Source organism: Humulus lupulus, chromosome 5 (genome assembly GCF_963169125.1).
Source record: "Humulus lupulus chromosome 5, drHumLupu1.1, whole genome shotgun sequence".
NCBI classification, from domain to species: Eukaryota; Viridiplantae; Streptophyta; class Magnoliopsida; order Rosales; family Cannabaceae; genus Humulus; species Humulus lupulus.
In genome coordinates, this window is record NC_084797.1 from 243656646 (window position 1) to 243676298 (window position 19653).

At 30.2% G+C, this 19653-nt stretch overlaps 1 protein-coding gene and 1 long non-coding RNA gene across 2 annotated transcripts; both read left to right on the forward strand.

Moving 5' to 3' along the window:
• The first annotated feature begins 5033 nt into the window (after positions 1-5033).
• On the forward strand, positions 5034-7138 carry LOC133778702 (transcription factor bHLH14-like). Its single transcript, XM_062218709.1, has one exon. It carries the CDS (start codon positions 5261-5263, stop codon positions 6923-6925), a length of 1665 nt encoding a protein of 554 aa, XP_062074693.1. The 5' UTR covers positions 5034-5260; the 3' UTR covers positions 6926-7138.
• A 7366-nt stretch (positions 7139-14504) lies between these two features.
• LOC133834127 (uncharacterized) lies at positions 14505-14867 on the forward strand. The gene is made up of 3 exons (XR_009893315.1): positions 14505-14563; positions 14663-14714; positions 14793-14867. It is a non-coding gene; the product is annotated as an uncharacterized LOC133834127 (long non-coding RNA).
• The last annotated feature ends 4786 nt before the right edge of the window (positions 14868-19653 follow it).

Below are 19653 nucleotides of genomic sequence, written 5' to 3' on the forward strand. Positions count from 1 at the left end.
CCTCACTCGCATGCTTTTTGGGAAAACTTCCCAAGAGGTCACCCATCTTGAGATTACTCCAGGTCAATCACGCTTAACTTTGGAGTTATCAAGTCATGGGCTACCGAAAAGAAAATGCTTCTTGTTGGCATAGGTAGTATTCATCAATCCATTTAAGCCCTCTTCAACTGTGTAGTCCCATACCTACACAGTCTTAGAATCATCACACTTTACCTTCCCCAGGAGGTGTGGGATTGCACAACTTTACCCAGTCTTTCCCCTCACGGATCACGGAATTCTGACTATCACATGTAGCCACTCAACTAAGTCAATTACATGCATTAGTAGGATTATTGTTACTAGGCATGTTAGTTGTAAATTTATGATATACCAATGTACTGCTTATAAGTATGATTATGTTTTCTTGCTGAGCCTTGGCTTACGGGTGCTAGTTGGTGCAGGTAAAGAAGGAAAGATTGGATCAACCATGAGTTGGAGAGCTTCAGGGGTGGAGTGTACATATGCGGCCTGCTTGTCTGCCATGGCCGAGGTTGTCAGTTAGAACTAGGGTTGAACCCTGATTTTTCCGCGTAGGTTGGCTGTTGTATTTATTTTTGGGTTGTAACTATTTTTAAGTACAACGAAATTCCATGCATGGAAGTTAAACATTTTTAATAAAATTGTTTACTTTGATTGAAATTTTTAGTACCTAAACCTATAGTTAGTTTAATCACACGGTTTAAACTCAAATGACTCGTTTAGCGAGTTAAGCACTTTTTAAACTACACAGTGTAACCGTCCTTATTAGGAGGGCGTTACACCGAGCCTCCATCGCCACCCTCCCCGAAAACCACCACCCATCGGCACCCCACCACCCCGAGCCATTGCCGCCTCCTCCTTCTCCAATCTGTCGGGCTAAGGTAAGTCTATTTTACTTTTGTATTTTATTTTTTTAGTGTTTCTTATGTATTGAATTTTTTTCTATGCAGTCCTTGAGCCTTGCCGACCCCGAGCCACAACCAAAGTAGAGCCACTGCTGACCCCGAGCTGATGTTGATCCACTGTAATATATATTTTTCATTTACAATTTATAAGTTATTTTTATAATATATATTTTTAGTATTTATTAAAAAATTAGTTTTGTAAAATAAAAAAAATAGATTTGAATATATATTTTTTATTTTAAGGTTTTTTATGTATATTAAAAATATAGATTGGATTATTATACTTTATTTTTTTATATTAAATATTATTTGTTTACAAATATTTACTAAATAAATTATTTTGATGTTATTGAAAAAAACATATTTGATATATGTTATTAATTTTGGTTTATTTTGTGCATGCTCTGAGAATATTCTATATATTTTTGTGTGTAGTTTGCAGGTTTTATAAAATTTTGGGATAGTCTAAAATATAGTTGTTATGCTGTCCAAATTTTGTTAGATTTAGGAAAATTGACATTAAGTATAAAAAATAATAATTAAATTTTAAGTAACTTTAATGTTTATTTTGCAGTAAATTCATGACAATATGAAGGAAAATTAGAACCTAAAAAAGTATACCACTAAACTTGAGAGTCGTCAACGGCGTCAAGATGTACTGCTCAGTGCTTTGTTGAGGCAGGTTGGTGTATTGACTCTTGGTTTTACTGTCGACTTACCAAAAGAGGATCCGGACAAGGACGATGATCCAGGTGACGATGATGCTCACTGGGGCGGGGATGATGAGGAAGACAGTATCCATTTGTAAAACTTTTTTATTTATTTAAAGTTTAATTAATTAGAGATTTAATTTACTTAACTACTTTTATATTTTCATGTTTAGTAGAGACAATTAACATTAATAGTTATAAAATAATTTTTATTTATTTATAACCGTTTAATATTTATTTTATTTCTAATTAAATTAAAAAATATTACTAAAAAAATTAAATAATTATTAATTTTTTAATTTAAAAAATCCTTTTGCCGGCATAAAATTGCATCGGCAAAAATTATTATAATAAAAAATAAATAAAAAATTCCAACGCAATTATACGTTGATAAAAATCTCCACCTTTATCGGCGCTAAAACGCGCCACTAAAAAACCTATCTTTTACTGGCGTAATTTTGCGTCGCTAAAACACTAGCTTTTGTCGGTGCAAAGGTGTTTTTCACAATTTGTGGCAAAGAATTTCGTCGGTGCATCTATATTTTTCTCAGCGCCATTTTGTGTACCAGCGCACTACATTTTCCGCCTGCAAAAGTTCTATTGGTTAAGAATTTTCGCCGTCACCTTTTGCTGACACAAAAACGCTTCGGCAAAACCCAAAGGACTTTTAGTGGTGCAAATCTTTACTTTTTCCGGTGTAAAAATGCGTCGCCAAAAGTAACAAATTTTGTGGTGAATTAATTAAGGTGTTGGACCACTCAAGACCACTCAACAATGCGAGGTGGAGAGAAAGCACCATCTCATATAAGAGATTCGTACATGTCGGAGACTATTTTATGTGAGTGTATACTTACCTCAAGCTTCTTTTTTTTTTTTTTTTAATCTTTCGAATGTGTAATACTTCTTAGTGTGCATTTTCCACGTGTAGTAAATAAAGGAGTAATCGAAATTCAAAACATGCATCTTATTATTTAAGCTGTCGAAAGCAATGACCTTCTTCGATGGATGTGAAGTGTAGATTGACAATAACACGAACAACACATCAATAATAGTAAATATATGATATCGCAACAGAAAACTTTGTTATTGTTTTAAAAAAACAAAAATGTAGGACGAAAATTATTAGTGGTGTGGGGTTCATGGATTTGAAAAGCACAAACTCTTGACCTTGACGTACATTGTATTTGGATGAATATGGGGACTATCATCACGTAAAGACCTTTATACCCCACTTGTGTTATTCTTGTTCATATATATATGTATATGTATATATATAAAGCTTCTAGAGCAGAGAAATAAATGAACTTGAAAACCAACTCTATAAATCACATTAAGAAGTGGATACTACTGCACCCATAGCTGCGTCAATTATAAATATCTTTCTTGATACGTATCAATAAACTGTATGATGGTGATTAAAAGTGATATAGGCTTGAATACTTATCACAAATAATATATATGCTTAAATAAATAAATGTATAATTATCTTATTAAATGACGAATTTTCTTCACAAATAAGTTATTTAAGACTCGGATGTTTTCACTTACTTTTTTTTTTGTGTTCCCAAATAATATTGTTTAAAAAAAAGTATAGGTATATATGTTCATATTGCCAACACAATCATACAAAATACACTTAATTCAAAATAAGACTTTTCTTCTTTTAATTGCCGATTATAGAGGTAATAAAAGGTAATAAGATTTAAAATGATATTATCTTAAATGTTTCTATAGTTAGAAAAAGTAGAGATGTTTCTTGAAATGACAACATGTCATAATTAAGATAAGATATATTATTATTTCGCTTAATTAACTTTGAAGTAATATGCTTTTCGTGGATGTTAATCAAAACAAAAGCACCAATAATTTGAATAAATAATTAATGTTTAAGATTGAAGCCTCACAACTACAAAAGATATTAAAAAAAAATCATAAAAAAATATTTTTAGACAAATGGTTTCCGGTAAAGCAAACAAAAGAAGAAGAAAAGAGAAGAAAGAAAGTTGGAAAGAATAAAACATGTTTCTTAATAAAGAAAGTTGGAAATTTATATATTTTTTTATTTTCTAAAACTATCTTCTTCCTTTTTTAGTAATTTAAGAAAAAAAATTCTGGTAAAACCCTTAAAAAAGAGATGCATATCAGGGTACTTCTTTCTGTTCTAGTACCTAAACAAATTCTTTCATAAATTTGGTTAGAGATTTTTTTTTGTCAATACTTATAATTGTAAATTTTTAAAAGTTTGACTCTATTTCAGTTTTAATTTTTTTAGAAAAAAAATCTTAATTTATTAATTCAATCCAAATAAAATCTTAGAATGTCAAAATTATAATTCAAACACTATATACAAATAAGTAAAAAAAAAAAAAAAGTAAACAACCCTGTAATAATATATTATCCTATACTATATATTCAAAACTTAAGAAAAATACATTTATGATCCGACATGCAACGAAATTTTTTGTACTAAAACCAACGATAATAGACTAATTAGGCTATGTGGGCCGATTTGTGACTCATCCATGACAAAAATTTTAATTACAAATTTTTCTAATATGATTTATTTTTTAAGATAAAAAATTTGTGATCTATCTGTGGCCTTGACCAGAGTAGGGTCTGGTCTAGAGGAAGGGGTACCCTAAACTCAATAATTGTATTTTAAATCATACATATTTAATATTTTAAATTCAAATATAATTAATAAATTTTAATTAATTTAATTAATTATATTAATTCCAAATTTAAATTTAATTACATATAATTAATAATTAACAAAATTTTATCTATTAAATCTAAAGTATAAATATATATAATTTTAAAATATATAATACTATAAAATAAAACTGAAGTATTTGCAAAAATATATGATACCTTATTTTTTTAAGATAAAATATTTGTGATCTATCTGTGGCCTTGACGAGAGTAGGGTCTGGTCCTGAGGAAGTGGTCGAAAATTAACGTTGATTCGCAGAAATGGGGAGTTTGGACTGTGGTCTGTGGTGAGTGGGCCCTGTGTGTACGAACGGAGATCTCACCATTCATCCAGACTATCAATCATTTCACACGTGTTTCTCACGTGACTTAAAAATATCACAGGACTGTTCTCGTTTGAGACCATGATACTGATATATATCTATATGTGAACCTTACGTGTACATATTAAATTGTGATTTTACCATTTACGGAGTTCAATTACATTATTTTTAATGACATTAATAGTAAAGTTTTATAATATTTATTAAAATTTTAATAATATCTGATAATATTTATTTAATTCTATACCTAATTACATAAATACTGGACTTTCTGCTCATTCTCCGTATTTATAGTAAACTCTCATGGACGTCTTTTCAAGTTCATGTGGATGTATATTATATTTTTAAATAATTTTTAGCAACAGCTATTTATGAGTTAGAGCAGTCTAAATCATCAGTCTGAGACAAAAGATGAGTAGTTAATAAGAAATTTTTAGGTTTAAATACCCAATAAGACTTCTCTTTTAATTCCATTTTCAGCCATAGTTTCTCTGGCTCTCTCTTTTTCTCTCTCTCAATCAGTTCTTAGCCTATAGAATTGTTTTTCTTTTTGTTTGTTAAAATTCGAAGAAATAAAGTGTAATTAAAATATATGATAATGGCAGAGCTTATGTCTCCTTGTTCTTCTACATCTGTGTCTGTTAGTCAAGAAATAGCCATGATGACACTCCAACAACGGCTCCAGTTCATAGTCCAAACCCGACCCGAATGGTGGGTGTACTCTATCTTCTGGCAAGCTTACAAAGACGACAACAACGGCGTCGTTTTATCCTGGAGCGACGGCCATTTCCGCGGCCTAAAAAGCAAAAGCAGCGGCGGAAGCCAAAAAGACGAGGCGACCACGTTCGGGTTCGATTTCGAGATCATGACGAGGAAGAAAGATAGTCCGCATACCATTCCTGCTTTCCCCGAAGAAGAAGAAGTTATGGATGTTGACGGAGGCGGCGGCGGCACTGACATCGGGTGGTTCTACACGATGTCGATCGCTCGCCAGTTCGCCGCCGGAATCCTTTGCCGAGCTTTCACCACCGAGGAGTACATTTGGCTCAGCGGTAGCCAGAGTTTTCAGTTCTTCGGTTGCGACCGTGCTAAGGAGGCTCGCATGCATGGTGTCCAAACCCTTGTTTGCATCGCCACTCCTAGTGGGGTGCTCGAACTTGGCTCTTCTGATCTAATCAAGGAAGATTGGAGTTTGGTACAGTTGATCAAATCCCTATTTGGTAGCAACAATAATTGTAATAGTATGGTACGGAGGATCCATGGTAATCATCATAACGATCACAATCATCATCATAATCAGGCCCCAATCTCGGTTAGGAATATTCCATTTCTCGACACGGGAGTCCCTTCTTCCCCTTCCGGCGCTAAAACCGAGTCAACTCATCTATTGTTACAAAAGCAAACAGAAGCTTTTGCAGCCATGAATAATGGTACTGGTACGGGGACCGGATCTGGATCTTCATCGGACTCGGGGCGTTATGATTCAGATGCACATTGTGCTCCTTCCAACAGTGCTGGCGGCCGAGGACACTGTGGCGGAAGTCGCAGCAGCCAGTTTCCGAAGAAGAGAGGGAGAAAACCTGTGGCGATAGATCAATCGCCGATGCCTGTTAACCATGTCGAAGCGGAGAGGCAACGCCGGGAGAAGCTTAACCACAGATTCTACGCTCTTCGATCTGTGGTCCCAAACGTATCGAAGATGGACAAGGCTTCTCTGCTCGCTGACGCGGTCGTCTACATCAACGAGCTCAAGGCAAAGGTTGAAGAACTCGAAGCCAAATTAGTACTCGAAACTCAGTCCAACAAGTACCACCACACCATGAGGCCGAAGAAGAACACTTTAGGTTGTCTGAATAACAGTTCTAGTACTAGTAACACTAACAACACTACAAATAAGATCGACTACTATAGCAGCAAACTTAGCTCGAGTGTAGAGCAAAACAGACAAATTTCGAGTTATGGATCCATGGCGGTTGCTGGTGGTGTAGGAGTAGCAGGGGTCAATTACAATATCGATGTTGATGTGAAGATGTTGGGGTCTGTAGTGATGATTAGGGTTCAGTCCCCAGATGTGAATTACCCTTCGGCTAGGTTGATGAATGCTCTTAGAGACCTCGAGTTTCAGATCATTCATGTCAGTATATCGAGCGTGAAGGAGCTCTTGTTTCAAGATGTTCTGGTAAGAGTTGTTCCTGATCGATTGTCAAGTGACGAGGCTATTCGATCAGCTATAGTTCGAATAATGCAGAGTAGTTGATGATGATTATCATGATCATGATGACGAACTCAAATGTAATTTCTATTATTATTAATTATCGCTTTTGTTTATCTTAGATATATATTCTGTCACATTCTTGTGACGAGTCTGTTATTGCAAAATTAAATGTACCACAGTTATTTAATGTGTGTACTTTCTTGTCGTTTGTCTGTGATCGGTCTATTCTAAGATATAAATATATAATTGGCTCTACAGTTCTATCATGATTATATGGACGATGTTATATATTTATATTCATATATATATATATATATATAATTTTTTTTTTTTTGAATGATATTGAAGAAAGAAAAGAATATTCTCAAAAAATTCATAAAATTAAAATAACTCTTCTTCTTCGACGAAATGATAAAAGATTACCCGGAAAGACAGTTACAAAAGTTTCACGTCGGAGTCTACAAAGGAATGATCCAATTAATCAAGATGGACAATGAAGGCCGTATCCATACGATTTTACATTTCTCAACAAATCTAATTTCTTTCCTTATTCTAAGTGTTTATTCTATTCTAGGTAATGAAGAACTTATTTTTCTGAACTCTTATCTTCAAGAATTTCTATATAATTTAAGTGACACAATAAAAGTTTTTTCTATTCTTTTATTATCTGATTTATGTATATATATATAAATATAAATTTAGGAAAATTCTCACGAGGCTTCACCTTTACGCCCTAATGGTGGGATTCAGTGTTATTAACCTGTGAATAGTTTTCAGTATGATTTTTTTTATGACCGCAGTTATACCCAAAAATTGGAGATCAATAACGTGGCAATAAAAGTGACAAGTGGCAGTGCACGATCAGTAAAATACACATTAATAGTCAATAAATACATTGACTCCTCAGAGTTGTGATAAAGTGACCCGGTAGACTGACGAAGAATTTGGACTGCTTGAAAGATGTCATAACCAAGCCAAGTGCACCTTGGTCCTAGGAAACTAAGGAGAATGCATCCTAGGAGGCTAAGGAGAATGCATCCTAGGAGAGCTAAGGAGAGTGCATCCGAGGAAAACTCAAGAGGGTGGTCCTAGGAGACCCTAGGAGAGTGGTCCTAGGAGACCCCAAGAGAGTGGTCCTAGGAGACCCCAAGGATGTGGTCCGAAGAGAGACCAAGGGACCTTGGACCAAGGAGAAGTCCAAGGAGATTGCCTCAGACTTGTCCAAGGTGAGATGCCAAGGAGGATGCCTCGGACCACCTTGGTCCGAGGAGAAGGCAAGAGGAGGATGCCTCGGACCACCTTGGTCCGAGGAGAAGGCCATCATGTCCGATCGGACTTGTCATGGAGGAGGTTACCTCAAAGTTGTCCGAGGAAAGAAGCCAAGAGAATTGCCTCGGACCTACCCGAGGTGGGATGCCAAGGAGATTGCCTCGGACCACCTTGGTCCGAGGAGAGCCATGCATGCATAACCTTGAGCCAAGGAAAGCCTAGAGGAGTGCATGTCCTACCACCATGCATGTTCTACCACCATGCACGTCCGACCAACAAATGTTTGTCCTACCACCATGCACATGTTCGACCAACACTTGCATGGGTGGTCAGTAGGAGGTGGATCAACTAGCTAGAGGAGACTAAGTCAAGATTCCCATAAACAACTTCTACAAGATATGCGGGAATCTCTCATTCTTCCCACAAATGGGGGGTTTGTTACATTTTGAATTTTGAATGTTTCTTTGTAATTTAAATGTAATAAATATAATAAAATATCCAGATTCTAAGGGATATCAGTTGTATGACCCTAAGCCTATATATAGAGGGCTTATGGGATTAGAGAAGGGCTTCTTCTTTCTAGAGGGAGAAAATTGGGTCTGAGTATTCTAGAGAGAGAAAGTGCGGAAATAAGAGAGAATTCTTGTATTTTTGCAATCTGTACTGAAGAAACTCAGTTGGCTCAGTCCATCTGATCTTGAGTACGGATCTATAAATCACAACTCTAAGTGGATTAGGCTATTACCGACAATCGGGGCTGAACCACTATAAAAATCTTGTGTGTTCTTTATTTTCTTTATTAAACCGTCTGTGTCATTTTTATTTCTCTTGAAGGCTTGTCGTATTTGACGTTCTCACGTCGTTGGATAAAAACGCAGTCAACAACCGCGTATATTGTAGCTATTTAGAGTTTCCTGCAAATTTTCAAAAAACTATGAATAGTTTACAGTACTGAAAACTAAGTTCAAGCATGTTGTTACACGTGTGACTAATTTTTTTTATACGTGTGGAAAGCAATATGTTTGAACCTAGTTTTCAGTACTGTAAATTATTTAGAATTTTCTGAAAATTTGGAGAAGCTTTTAACAACTACAATATACACGGTCATAAAAAAAATCATTTCGAAAACTGTTCACGGGTCGAGAATACTGAAGATCTCTACCAATAGGACTTAAAGTGAAGCTCATATATGAGAATTGTCATAAGACTTCTTAATGTTTACTACCCATGTATGTGTACTAACAACTATAATGATGTGGTAACATAGTGACTTAGTATAGTAAGTCACCAGCAAGTAAGGATTTTTTTTCTACATTAATTTTGAATTTTGTTATTATTTTTTTGGCATAAATAATAGTGATTCGAACCAACGAGAGACAAGCTATATTTGGAAATTAACATGTATTTAAAAAATAAAAAATTTACAAAGTTATATTTTCATAATAAATACACATATTTTTGTGAAGAAAAAAAAAAACTCCATTGTTCATATTGTTGCTCTTCATTGATCATAAGGCTCCAAAAACGAAAATTGTACATATATATATACATAACATATATATAATTACTTCAACACTAATATGTAGAAGGCTTTAATCCAAGCAGACCATGTAAAGATACAAACAATTTGTGACTGAATAAAGGGAAAGAAAAAAAAAATGTAACAATCAATTATCTCCGCAGAGAGAAGAAAAACCTTTTGCCTTGTCTCGTTCAAGTTTTTGATATATGTGGCCTCATGGAGTTGCTTAAACTCAATTCTTCTCGTGCTTCGTTGAATTTCTTCTACCGAGACAAAACTTTTGATGAGATCCAAGATGATAAAAATTAATACAAAATAAAATAAAATCATTGAATTTTGAAATTCGGATTTAATTAGGCAAGAACTGTTATTTATTTGGAAAATAATGGTTATTAATTATTGTATTAATTTTGATTCTTTTTAAATGACATTTAATTATTTATTGAATGAATAAAAAAAATGAACCAAGAATAAGAATGAAAATGTGAATGAATCTTATATAATTTTTTTAATTATTTAATTAAATAAATGTGTAATTGTGGTGTCGTCAGATAATTTTTTCAAAGGTTTGGAAAAGTCAAATTTTTATTTTGAAAATATTAGTTAACAATTATAATTATGAACGATTAGATTTATTAGTTTTATTGGCTAAAATTAGAGTAACTATTCATAGATGGAGTAACAATTAAGAGTGTGCTCGTATGTATATCTGTACGTATTTCTATATAACTGGAAAATCAACATCAAATTTTTTTTATTCTTCTTATTTTTTATTTGTCTAATGTAGAGATAATATATATGATGAAAATGTCTGCTATTTCTTCTGGTCTTACTGTGAATTATTCATATATATATATGAATTATATATAATATAATAATATAATGTAGAGATAATGTAATATATTATATGAATTATAATAATATAATAATATGAATTATATTATTATATATGAATTATATTATTAGATATAATTGATATAATATATTATAATTCATATTATTATTATTATATTATTATATATAATAATATAATGTACTAAAAATTTTTATTCTTCTTATATTTTATTTGTCTAATGTTGAGATAATATATATGATGAAAAAGTCTGCTATAATAATATATATATATTTCTTCTGGTTTTACTGTGAATTATTCATGAACGTACAACTATTATTGTCGATATCTGACACATACATCTTATTGCTTGGCAGATTTTATTATGAATCATCAATTAATTATCATGTCTTGAATAACAATGATGTTTCTATACCCTACAAAAAAAAATCTTAATTTTAATCACAGTAGAATTTGAGACTATTAAAAAATTTGTGACAAAAGAAAAATATCATCTTACTTATGTTATTACTAAAAAGTCGGTAACTAAAAATATTAATCACAAAAATCACAATATTTTGTTATTAAATGTATTTTTAATCATAACAAATTTTATCACTAAAAATAATAAGTCGTGACTAAAACTATATTAATAACAAGTTGTGATTGAGTATGAGTTTTTAGTAACAGAGAATTTGTTGCTGTAACTAAAAGTAATATTTACAGATACAAAATATATATTGTGACTAAAATATTGTCGTGATATGTGTCTTCATGATCAGTACTCATACATGTTTGATGGAATTTTTCTATAACTCTAAACTATATAAATATATACTCTTTATTGGGTAAATGAGATTTTGTTCTGTAAAGAGATGAATTCGATTTACTACTAACCATCAGGTAAATATTTGGATTGATTAAATCTTTCGGAATAATTCAAACCAAAATTATAACATTAATCTTAGTACATAAAACAAAACCTGAAAGATACATTTTATTTGTTCATCAAAAGGGACAATATATAAAGTGTATAGAATATACTTTGAACCAAACACAAACTGTTGTAAGTTGCACGAGTAAAATATGTTAGCTGGTGTAATTATAAGGTGCATGAATGTGTATTGAAATATAAATTGATAAATTAGGTGCTTATGGAGTTGATTCTATCTCAATCTGGATTTTATTTTATTAATTAAGATTTCAAACTTGTGTAATACCACACATGGAAACTGTGAGGTATCTTATCTCACAAGAATTTTCAACTAACTAAATCTATATACTGTTAAGCTACAATATATACACTAAAAAAATATATTAGTTTTAGTCATAATAAATTCTCTGACTATAATTAAAAAAATTGTGACTAAAGAAAAATTATCTTATATGTGTCATCACTAAAAGTCTCTAAATGTATTAGTCACAAAAATCATAATTTATTGTCACTAAATATATTTTTAGTAACAATAAATTTTATCACTAAAAATAATAAATTACACTTATAATTAAATATTACTTTTTAATCGCAAATAATTTTTTGTTGACTAAAAAAAACATTTAGTCGCACAAAAGAAACTTTATTTGCAGTGATACAATCATAACAAGTTTCTTTACTCACATTAAAGATATAAGATCTGAGTGGGGGCATATATACAGAGAATCATATGTGTTTTTTTTTTCATAAAACTTTTAATGTTCTTTCATCACCCCAAGTTAAAGTACCCAAAATACCCATAAGCTCCCAACTAGATCAAAGGTCTCAAATCCATAAAAACTCTCAACTTTGGTCAAAAGAAAGAAAATAATTTTTTTTGGAAAAAAAAGCTTTTCATCTCTTTCTTCTGTTTGTTAAATCATTTTTCATTTTTTTTTTCTTTTCAAACCAACAAAAATGGATGAATTAAAACAGTGTATAGTACCTCTCTTTTTTTTTCCTTTCTTCCCCAACTAATGCCCTTAACAGTAACAAAGGTGTTCTAGAGATTTGAGGTACAAACTTGTGAGGTATTAATTTATTTAATAGGATTGTATAGGTAGAGATCATTGATTATTATAAGAAATATATAAAAGAATGCTTAGCTTACTTAAAAATTTGAATAGATGATCATTATAAGAGAGATAAAGTTGAAATGCAGTAATTAAGCTTTGACAATGTCTACATTCTCATAATATGTCTTAATTAATTGATGATTAATGGGAATAAACGGGATTAGGAGGGGTTTGAATAAGATTGTTGGTTTTGGGTCTAACCAATATTTTTACATATACTTTTTTATAATATTCATTTTTTGGGCAGTATAATATATAATAAAAAATAATAAAATTTCCGTACCAAATAATAAATATAATTAGACATTGAAAGTAATTTGGTCAAATTAATATTTTATATATATATAATATTACTTTTTAGGACAGCTTTTTTATTTATTTATTAAAAAAATAATATTTCCCTATAAAAAAATAAATACAATTAGTCATTGTAATTGGGTCCAATATTAATAGTTTTATATATACCGCTTACTTATAATATTAATTTTTAGGTGAGTATTTTAATATTTATTTATTCACCCGTAATAATAAATTAGAAAATAATAAAATATAATTAGACAAGTCATTGTAATTATTTTGAACCAGAACAACCCTTTATAGTCCCTTTATTTCCCACTAATCATCAAGTAGGACAAAAATATAATTATGAGAGTGTAGATAATAGCTTAATTATTACCGCACCATTTTAATATTAGTCCAATATTGTGAACTATATAAATATATATATATATATAATAAGTTTATATAGATACTTTTGCTATTGAAAATTTTACATTGTGTGGTGTAGGCAATGATATCATCATCATCATCATCATCATCATCATCATGTGGTACACAATGTGTTTATGCTCCACCAAAGATTTTATATATTTATATACATATATATATATATATGGGTAATTTGAAAGTACCTAGGTAGTTATTAAGCTATTATTATTTCTTTGGCTTTGAAAGAACCTTCTATTTATATTTTGGATTTTTGTGTAATTTAGTAAAACCGTCAATTTTATCGTTAAGTTGGTTTGTGTTACGTAGACAAAAGTATAAAATTATAAGGATATTTACAACGAAAATACCCAATTTAAAATATACTTATGGTGAAATTACTCAATTTAAGAGATGTTTGCGGTAAAATTATTCAAGTTATAAATAAATTTCACAATATGTAGGTAGACTTAACGACAAAACAGGCAACTGCACTAAAATATAGACGGATGATACTTTAGCCGCCAAAACAATAACTTAGATACTTAAATACTACAAACACAATAATTAAAGTATTTTCACCAAAAATATCCTAAATATATATATATATATTTTCTGCATGCTCAACCTGGGGTAAAGAGTGCATTTGGTTAGTATTATATTTGTCATTGTTTCTTGATCATATGTCGGATTGATTCAAACACTACAAGAAAAATAGTTTTTAGAGGCGGAAATATTACCGGCGGACTAACTCCACTGGTAATGTGCAGTATATTAGCGGCGGAGTACTGGGTCCGCCGCTAAAAATGAGGAAATCAAAATAAAAAATTAATTTTTTTATTAGCGGTGGACTTTCCCATTATTAGAGGCAGATTATCCGCCGCTAATACAATGCCCGGAGACCGGTTTCAAATTTATTACCGGCGGGGTTATGGTGATAGCGGCGGGACCCACCACCGGGTTATGGTGATACCGGCGAGACGCGCCGGTAATAGTATAATACCGACTGGTTAATAGCGGCGGACCCGCCGGTGATAGTGCATTACCGGCGGATTAAATGCGGCGGGACCCGCCAGTGATTTTGTATTACCGGCAGAGACCCGCCGGTAATAATATTCTCCGCCGGTAATAATATTATATAATGTCTGTTAACATTTTTTGCTATTTTGTTCCGACGTCCCGACCCATTCTTCTCCCTCACCCATTCTTCTCCCAACTTCCATTTTCTTGGACCCCATTCTTCTCTCGTCACTATAATTTACACCATGTTCTTTACACCAAGTCGCCATAAAACTGTTTCCCAGTTCGTTCTCTCTCTCTATATATATCTTTATTTTTTATTTTTCACTTCGATGTCATTTATAGTTTAACAAATTAATCACTCATTGCTACTTTGTTTCAGGTGGCTTGTGACAACTTGGGTTGATTTTTACATGAACTTCGCTGTTTTATCGGTATGTTCTATATATATATTTGCTTAATTTTGGGAAAGTATGTCAGAAATTGATTGTGTGTATGTATTTTTATATCAGACTTGGATCGTTTACAAGGAGTCCACCTGGTGTAGATCTCTACTTTGGATATTTTTCTTTGGGGTTTTTGGCAAGTATGATTCCTTATCCTCCTCTAAATCTTTGTTTACTCTGTTTGTTTGGATAAATAGTTTTTCAATGAAGAAAACTCTGTCTATTTTGGGTGCTGTTTTTGCTCAAAAGCTGTATTTTGAACTGTTCTATGATGGAATAGTTTTGGAGTTGTGAATGAGAAAAAGTATTATTACATGCCACTAAGTTTATTTTTCAATCAAATGCTCCTAGTAACACATAAGTTTCTTAGTTCACTCTCTGTTATGTAATGTACAATTTAACATTGGAGTTAGTTTGAAATTTTTCTTTCTAAGAATTCTTGTTCTTATTTCATCCCTGTTTTAAGTATCTACATTCTTATGCTTATTAAGCTAGTTTATCTTTTACCATTTTTTTTAATTAAATAAATAATAAAAGTTTAATTCAACATTATTTAATTAAATAATTTGATTTAATAAGTCTTTAAAATTAATAATTATTAATTAAATAAATAATAAATTATTATAAGAAATTATTTTAATTTGTTTATTAAATATTATTATCTAATATTAACTAATATTAAATTATTTAAATATAGAAATTGAAAATTTTATTTAATAAAAGTTTTTACAATTAATAATGATTAATTAAAAATTACTACATATCTTATAATAATTTATTTTTTATTAAATAATATTATCTAATTGAATAATTTAATTTAATACAAATCTTAAAAATTAATAATGATTAATTAAATAGTTAATATTAGTAATTATATAATTTAATAGTTAATGTTATCTAATTAATAATATTAACTATTATTAAATTATTTTAATATAGAAATTGAAAATTTTATTTAATAAAAGTTTTTACAATTAATAATGATTAATTAAAAATTACTACATATCTTATAAAAAATTATTTTTTAATTTTTTAATTAATTAAATAATAAAATTTTGATTCAACATTATTTAATTAAATAATTTAATTTAATAAGTCTTTAAAATTAATAATGATTAATTAAATAAATAATAAATTATTATAAGAAATTATTTTAATTTATTTATTAAATATTATTATCTAATATTAAATTATTTGAATATAGAAATTGAAAATTTTATTTAATAAAAGTTTTTACAATTAATAATGATGAATTAAAAATTACTACATATCTTATAATAATTTATTTTTTATTAAATAATATTATCTAATTGAATAATTTAATTTAATTTAACACAAATCTTAACAATTAATAATGATTAATTAAATAGTTAATATTATTAATTATATAATTTAATAGTTAATGTTATCTAATTAATAATATTTTCTATTATTATACTAGTGATCAAGATATTGATCTTAATGAATATTTTACACCAAGTTGGCCCGATCAAAACAATAATAATTAGATTATGTTTTTTTAATTATATTAAGACAATTGAAATTTTATTATGTTTATTTTATAATTAGTTCATATGTAATTAAAATGGGACAATTTGTATTTTATTAAGTTAATTTTATGATTAATTACAATGTTATTTTTGTTCGATGAATATTAATTGTGTTATTAATTATAATTTATGTTAAATATTATTATTTTTAAATAAGTATTATATGTATATTTATTAAGAAATAAAATCAAATTAATTATTATATTTTAATATCAATATTTTATTACCGGCGGATTAATAAAGGCAGAACCCGCTGGTAATAAACGAGTCAAACGAGTCATAGCGTTGCATATCACCGGCGGAGTCCCACCTCTATTAATCCACCGGTAATAATACAATACCGGCGGGTGATGTCAGTCGGTCGGTAATTGTGGTAATACCGACCGATTATTATAATTGATCTATAATAAAAGTCATCATTAGCTGGTAAGTATGAAATCAATTGATCTCTCTCAAACACATTTAACATTTCTCATCTCTTTAATCTTTGTCTCCACCACCACTTGCTTTTATGAATCCAATATTGTGACATAATTAATTAGTTTATAATTATATACATGTTTAATTGACTATATGATTGAAAAACATTGTTATTCTAATGAGTGACAAAAGACCTATTAATTATGTTTAATATCTTCTATTTGGATAAGATTAGTTAAGTTTTGTACAAATATATAAATAAATTGTGTAGCGTGCTAGAAAATAAATGAGGGCATTATTTTTTGTCGTGATATTTTTATTTTTGGTACGTATAAAAGTTATAACTTAATTTTATTTATATAATAGTGTGAATTATAATTATAGTAATAAATTTTTTAAAATCTAATTTTAATGCTATAAATTATTTGAAATATAAAATTTAATTGAGTTATATATATCACCATCAATACAGTACTTCATTTATATATGAATGAAGGCAAGAAAGGGCATAGTTTTCTTAATTCTCTTACTTTCCATGAAATTCACACGGCCGCGATCCATTAATTGGTGCCATGCCACATGGGTGAATATATTATTATTATTATTATTATTATTATTATTATTATACTTATTAAAGTCTGACAAAACTGAATAAATAAACAGAACACTCAAACATGTCTATGTTCCCATATAGTTAGGTGCCATTTAATTCCGAGAAGAGAACTATGACCTAAAGATGTGATTTTGTTTTATATACTTCAATAGGAGAGGAGACCATATCAAACTTAACTTTTTTAAATAGTTTGATTTTATGTCTAAAATCGTGTGAGAGAAGTTATATATTTCTAATTTAAAAAAATTAAATTAAACATAGAGTGTACTATACATTCCCATCCATTTATTCTTTATCCTTACACCAAACGCCCCTATTATTATTAGGTTTCGAATAATAATTAACCCATATGATTCTGATGATAATTAATTATAGGATAAAATTAAACCCAATCCTTATGGTCAAAGATATATCTTCATGAAACACACAATGTTACAATTGTAGTTCTATTTCAAATGAGCTTCTTATAAGACATTAAAGAAATAGGAATTCAATTAATAATAACCTTACTTAAACCATCTCATTCACACAAAGGTAAACCTGATAGAAACTATAGTGAAAACACAAGGAAGCACTAGTTCTCAAGAGAAATCCAATTTCTCTCATCTTTTTTGGATATGATCAAACTTACTATATATATGTATGCATATGTCTCTCCACTCACTTATTGAATTGCTTTCTTACTAGATTAATTAATTAAAGTTAAACAATCGAAGCTATAGTGTGTGGTACATTATGTACATGGTGATCGAATAATATTCAAAGTGGTAATGTTAGTATTATCTCTTTAGGCAGATATGTATCGAAGTAACCAATGACAGAGGACAAAGAATCGGTAAAGTCCAAACACACTTAAGCTGAGCATGCAGCCATGGCTTATCGCCATTCAGGGAAGCCAACGACTTAAGAAATGGAAAGAGCCAAGGCCTTAACCAAGGGAGAAAGAGAGTGAGAGAGAGAGACGTTCATAAGATAAAAAAGTACACATTATATATGGGATAAACTATGCAAAGAGAAACACCAATGAAAGAGGTAGCGGTAGACAAGTATTGCTAATGGGCACCAATGGTATCCAACCATCTGATATGACATACAATTGGTATAATTTAGTATAGGGTTTCACATATTTTAATTTTATATATAATATGGGGGATTCGATACTAAATTGCACCAGTCATTGTAAAGTGGTGTTCGACATAGCAATTCTGATGGCGAACCTATTAAGGTCCATGAAGGGCCTCGCCCGCCAATTTTTTTAAAAAAATACTACTACAATCTGGATGTCAGCCATCGATCATGAGGGGTCGGTTCCGCTTAAATCAACTTAACACATGTTCATAAGTCAATTTACCCAAAATCGACCTATCATGTATATAAAAGGTAAGCATGGGTGGTCAGTTGCGTGAGAACCGACCTCCTATGCTTGTAGAAGACATAATAGGTCATTTCTTGGAAAATTGACCTACCGTGGCCTACTATGCTAACATGGTAGGTCGGTGACTCGGTGCTGTGTGAACCGACTTGTCACATCGCTTAAATTCAACTTAACACATGTTCATGAGTTTTAAAGGTGATAACGCTGACGGTGGAAAAAGAAGGGAAGTGGTGGCAGCGATGGGTGAGAATGTGGAGGCTTATGGTGGATTGGTAATGGATGAGATCCCCACAAAGATGAAGAAAGGTGTTGGAGAAAAAGATTCTGATAAGGGTGATATCGCTGGCGGTGGAAATAAGGGAGGTGGCACGTGGCATCTCAATCAACTTTAGATGTATTTAACGAAGTTGATGGTGAAAAGGTAATGTTGGGTAGTTTTATTGTCAATCAAAAATTTGGGTAAATAGGTGTATAAACACAAAAATATTAGATATTTATGCCACTAATATTTTTATAATTTGTTATAAATAAAAATCATTTTTTCATTTTAAAAAAAGCCCAATTTGTTAAAATATCATAAAAAAGAGGATTTTTCATAAATATAGTTTTTATGTCATTATTGTGCAAAAATACGGAGATTATATTTTTCATAATTTGTATGACAAAATTTATTAAAGAGAAAACCAAAGTATGAGAAACACAATTGCTAATTAACTAAATATTCGAAACTTAATTAAGAGTAAAACTATGACATAAAATAACTTTTATATAAAAATATAGAAAACTAAACCCTTAAAAGTGAAATTTTTTAGAAAAAGTTATAGAATAACATATTTTTTTTAAAAAAAAATCATATTTTTGCAAACTTTATTAAAAAATCTGTATAAAATGCAATTTCTACTAAAAATAATAGAGGAAATTACATTTTATATGGACTTTTAATTGATATTTTCAAAAATATGGCTTTTT

Excerpts from the sequence above, each read along its gene's own strand:
- LOC133778702 (XM_062218709.1), top strand. The coding sequence starts at position 5,261 with ATGATAATGGCAGAGCTTATGTCTCCTTGTTCTTCTACATCTGTGTCT.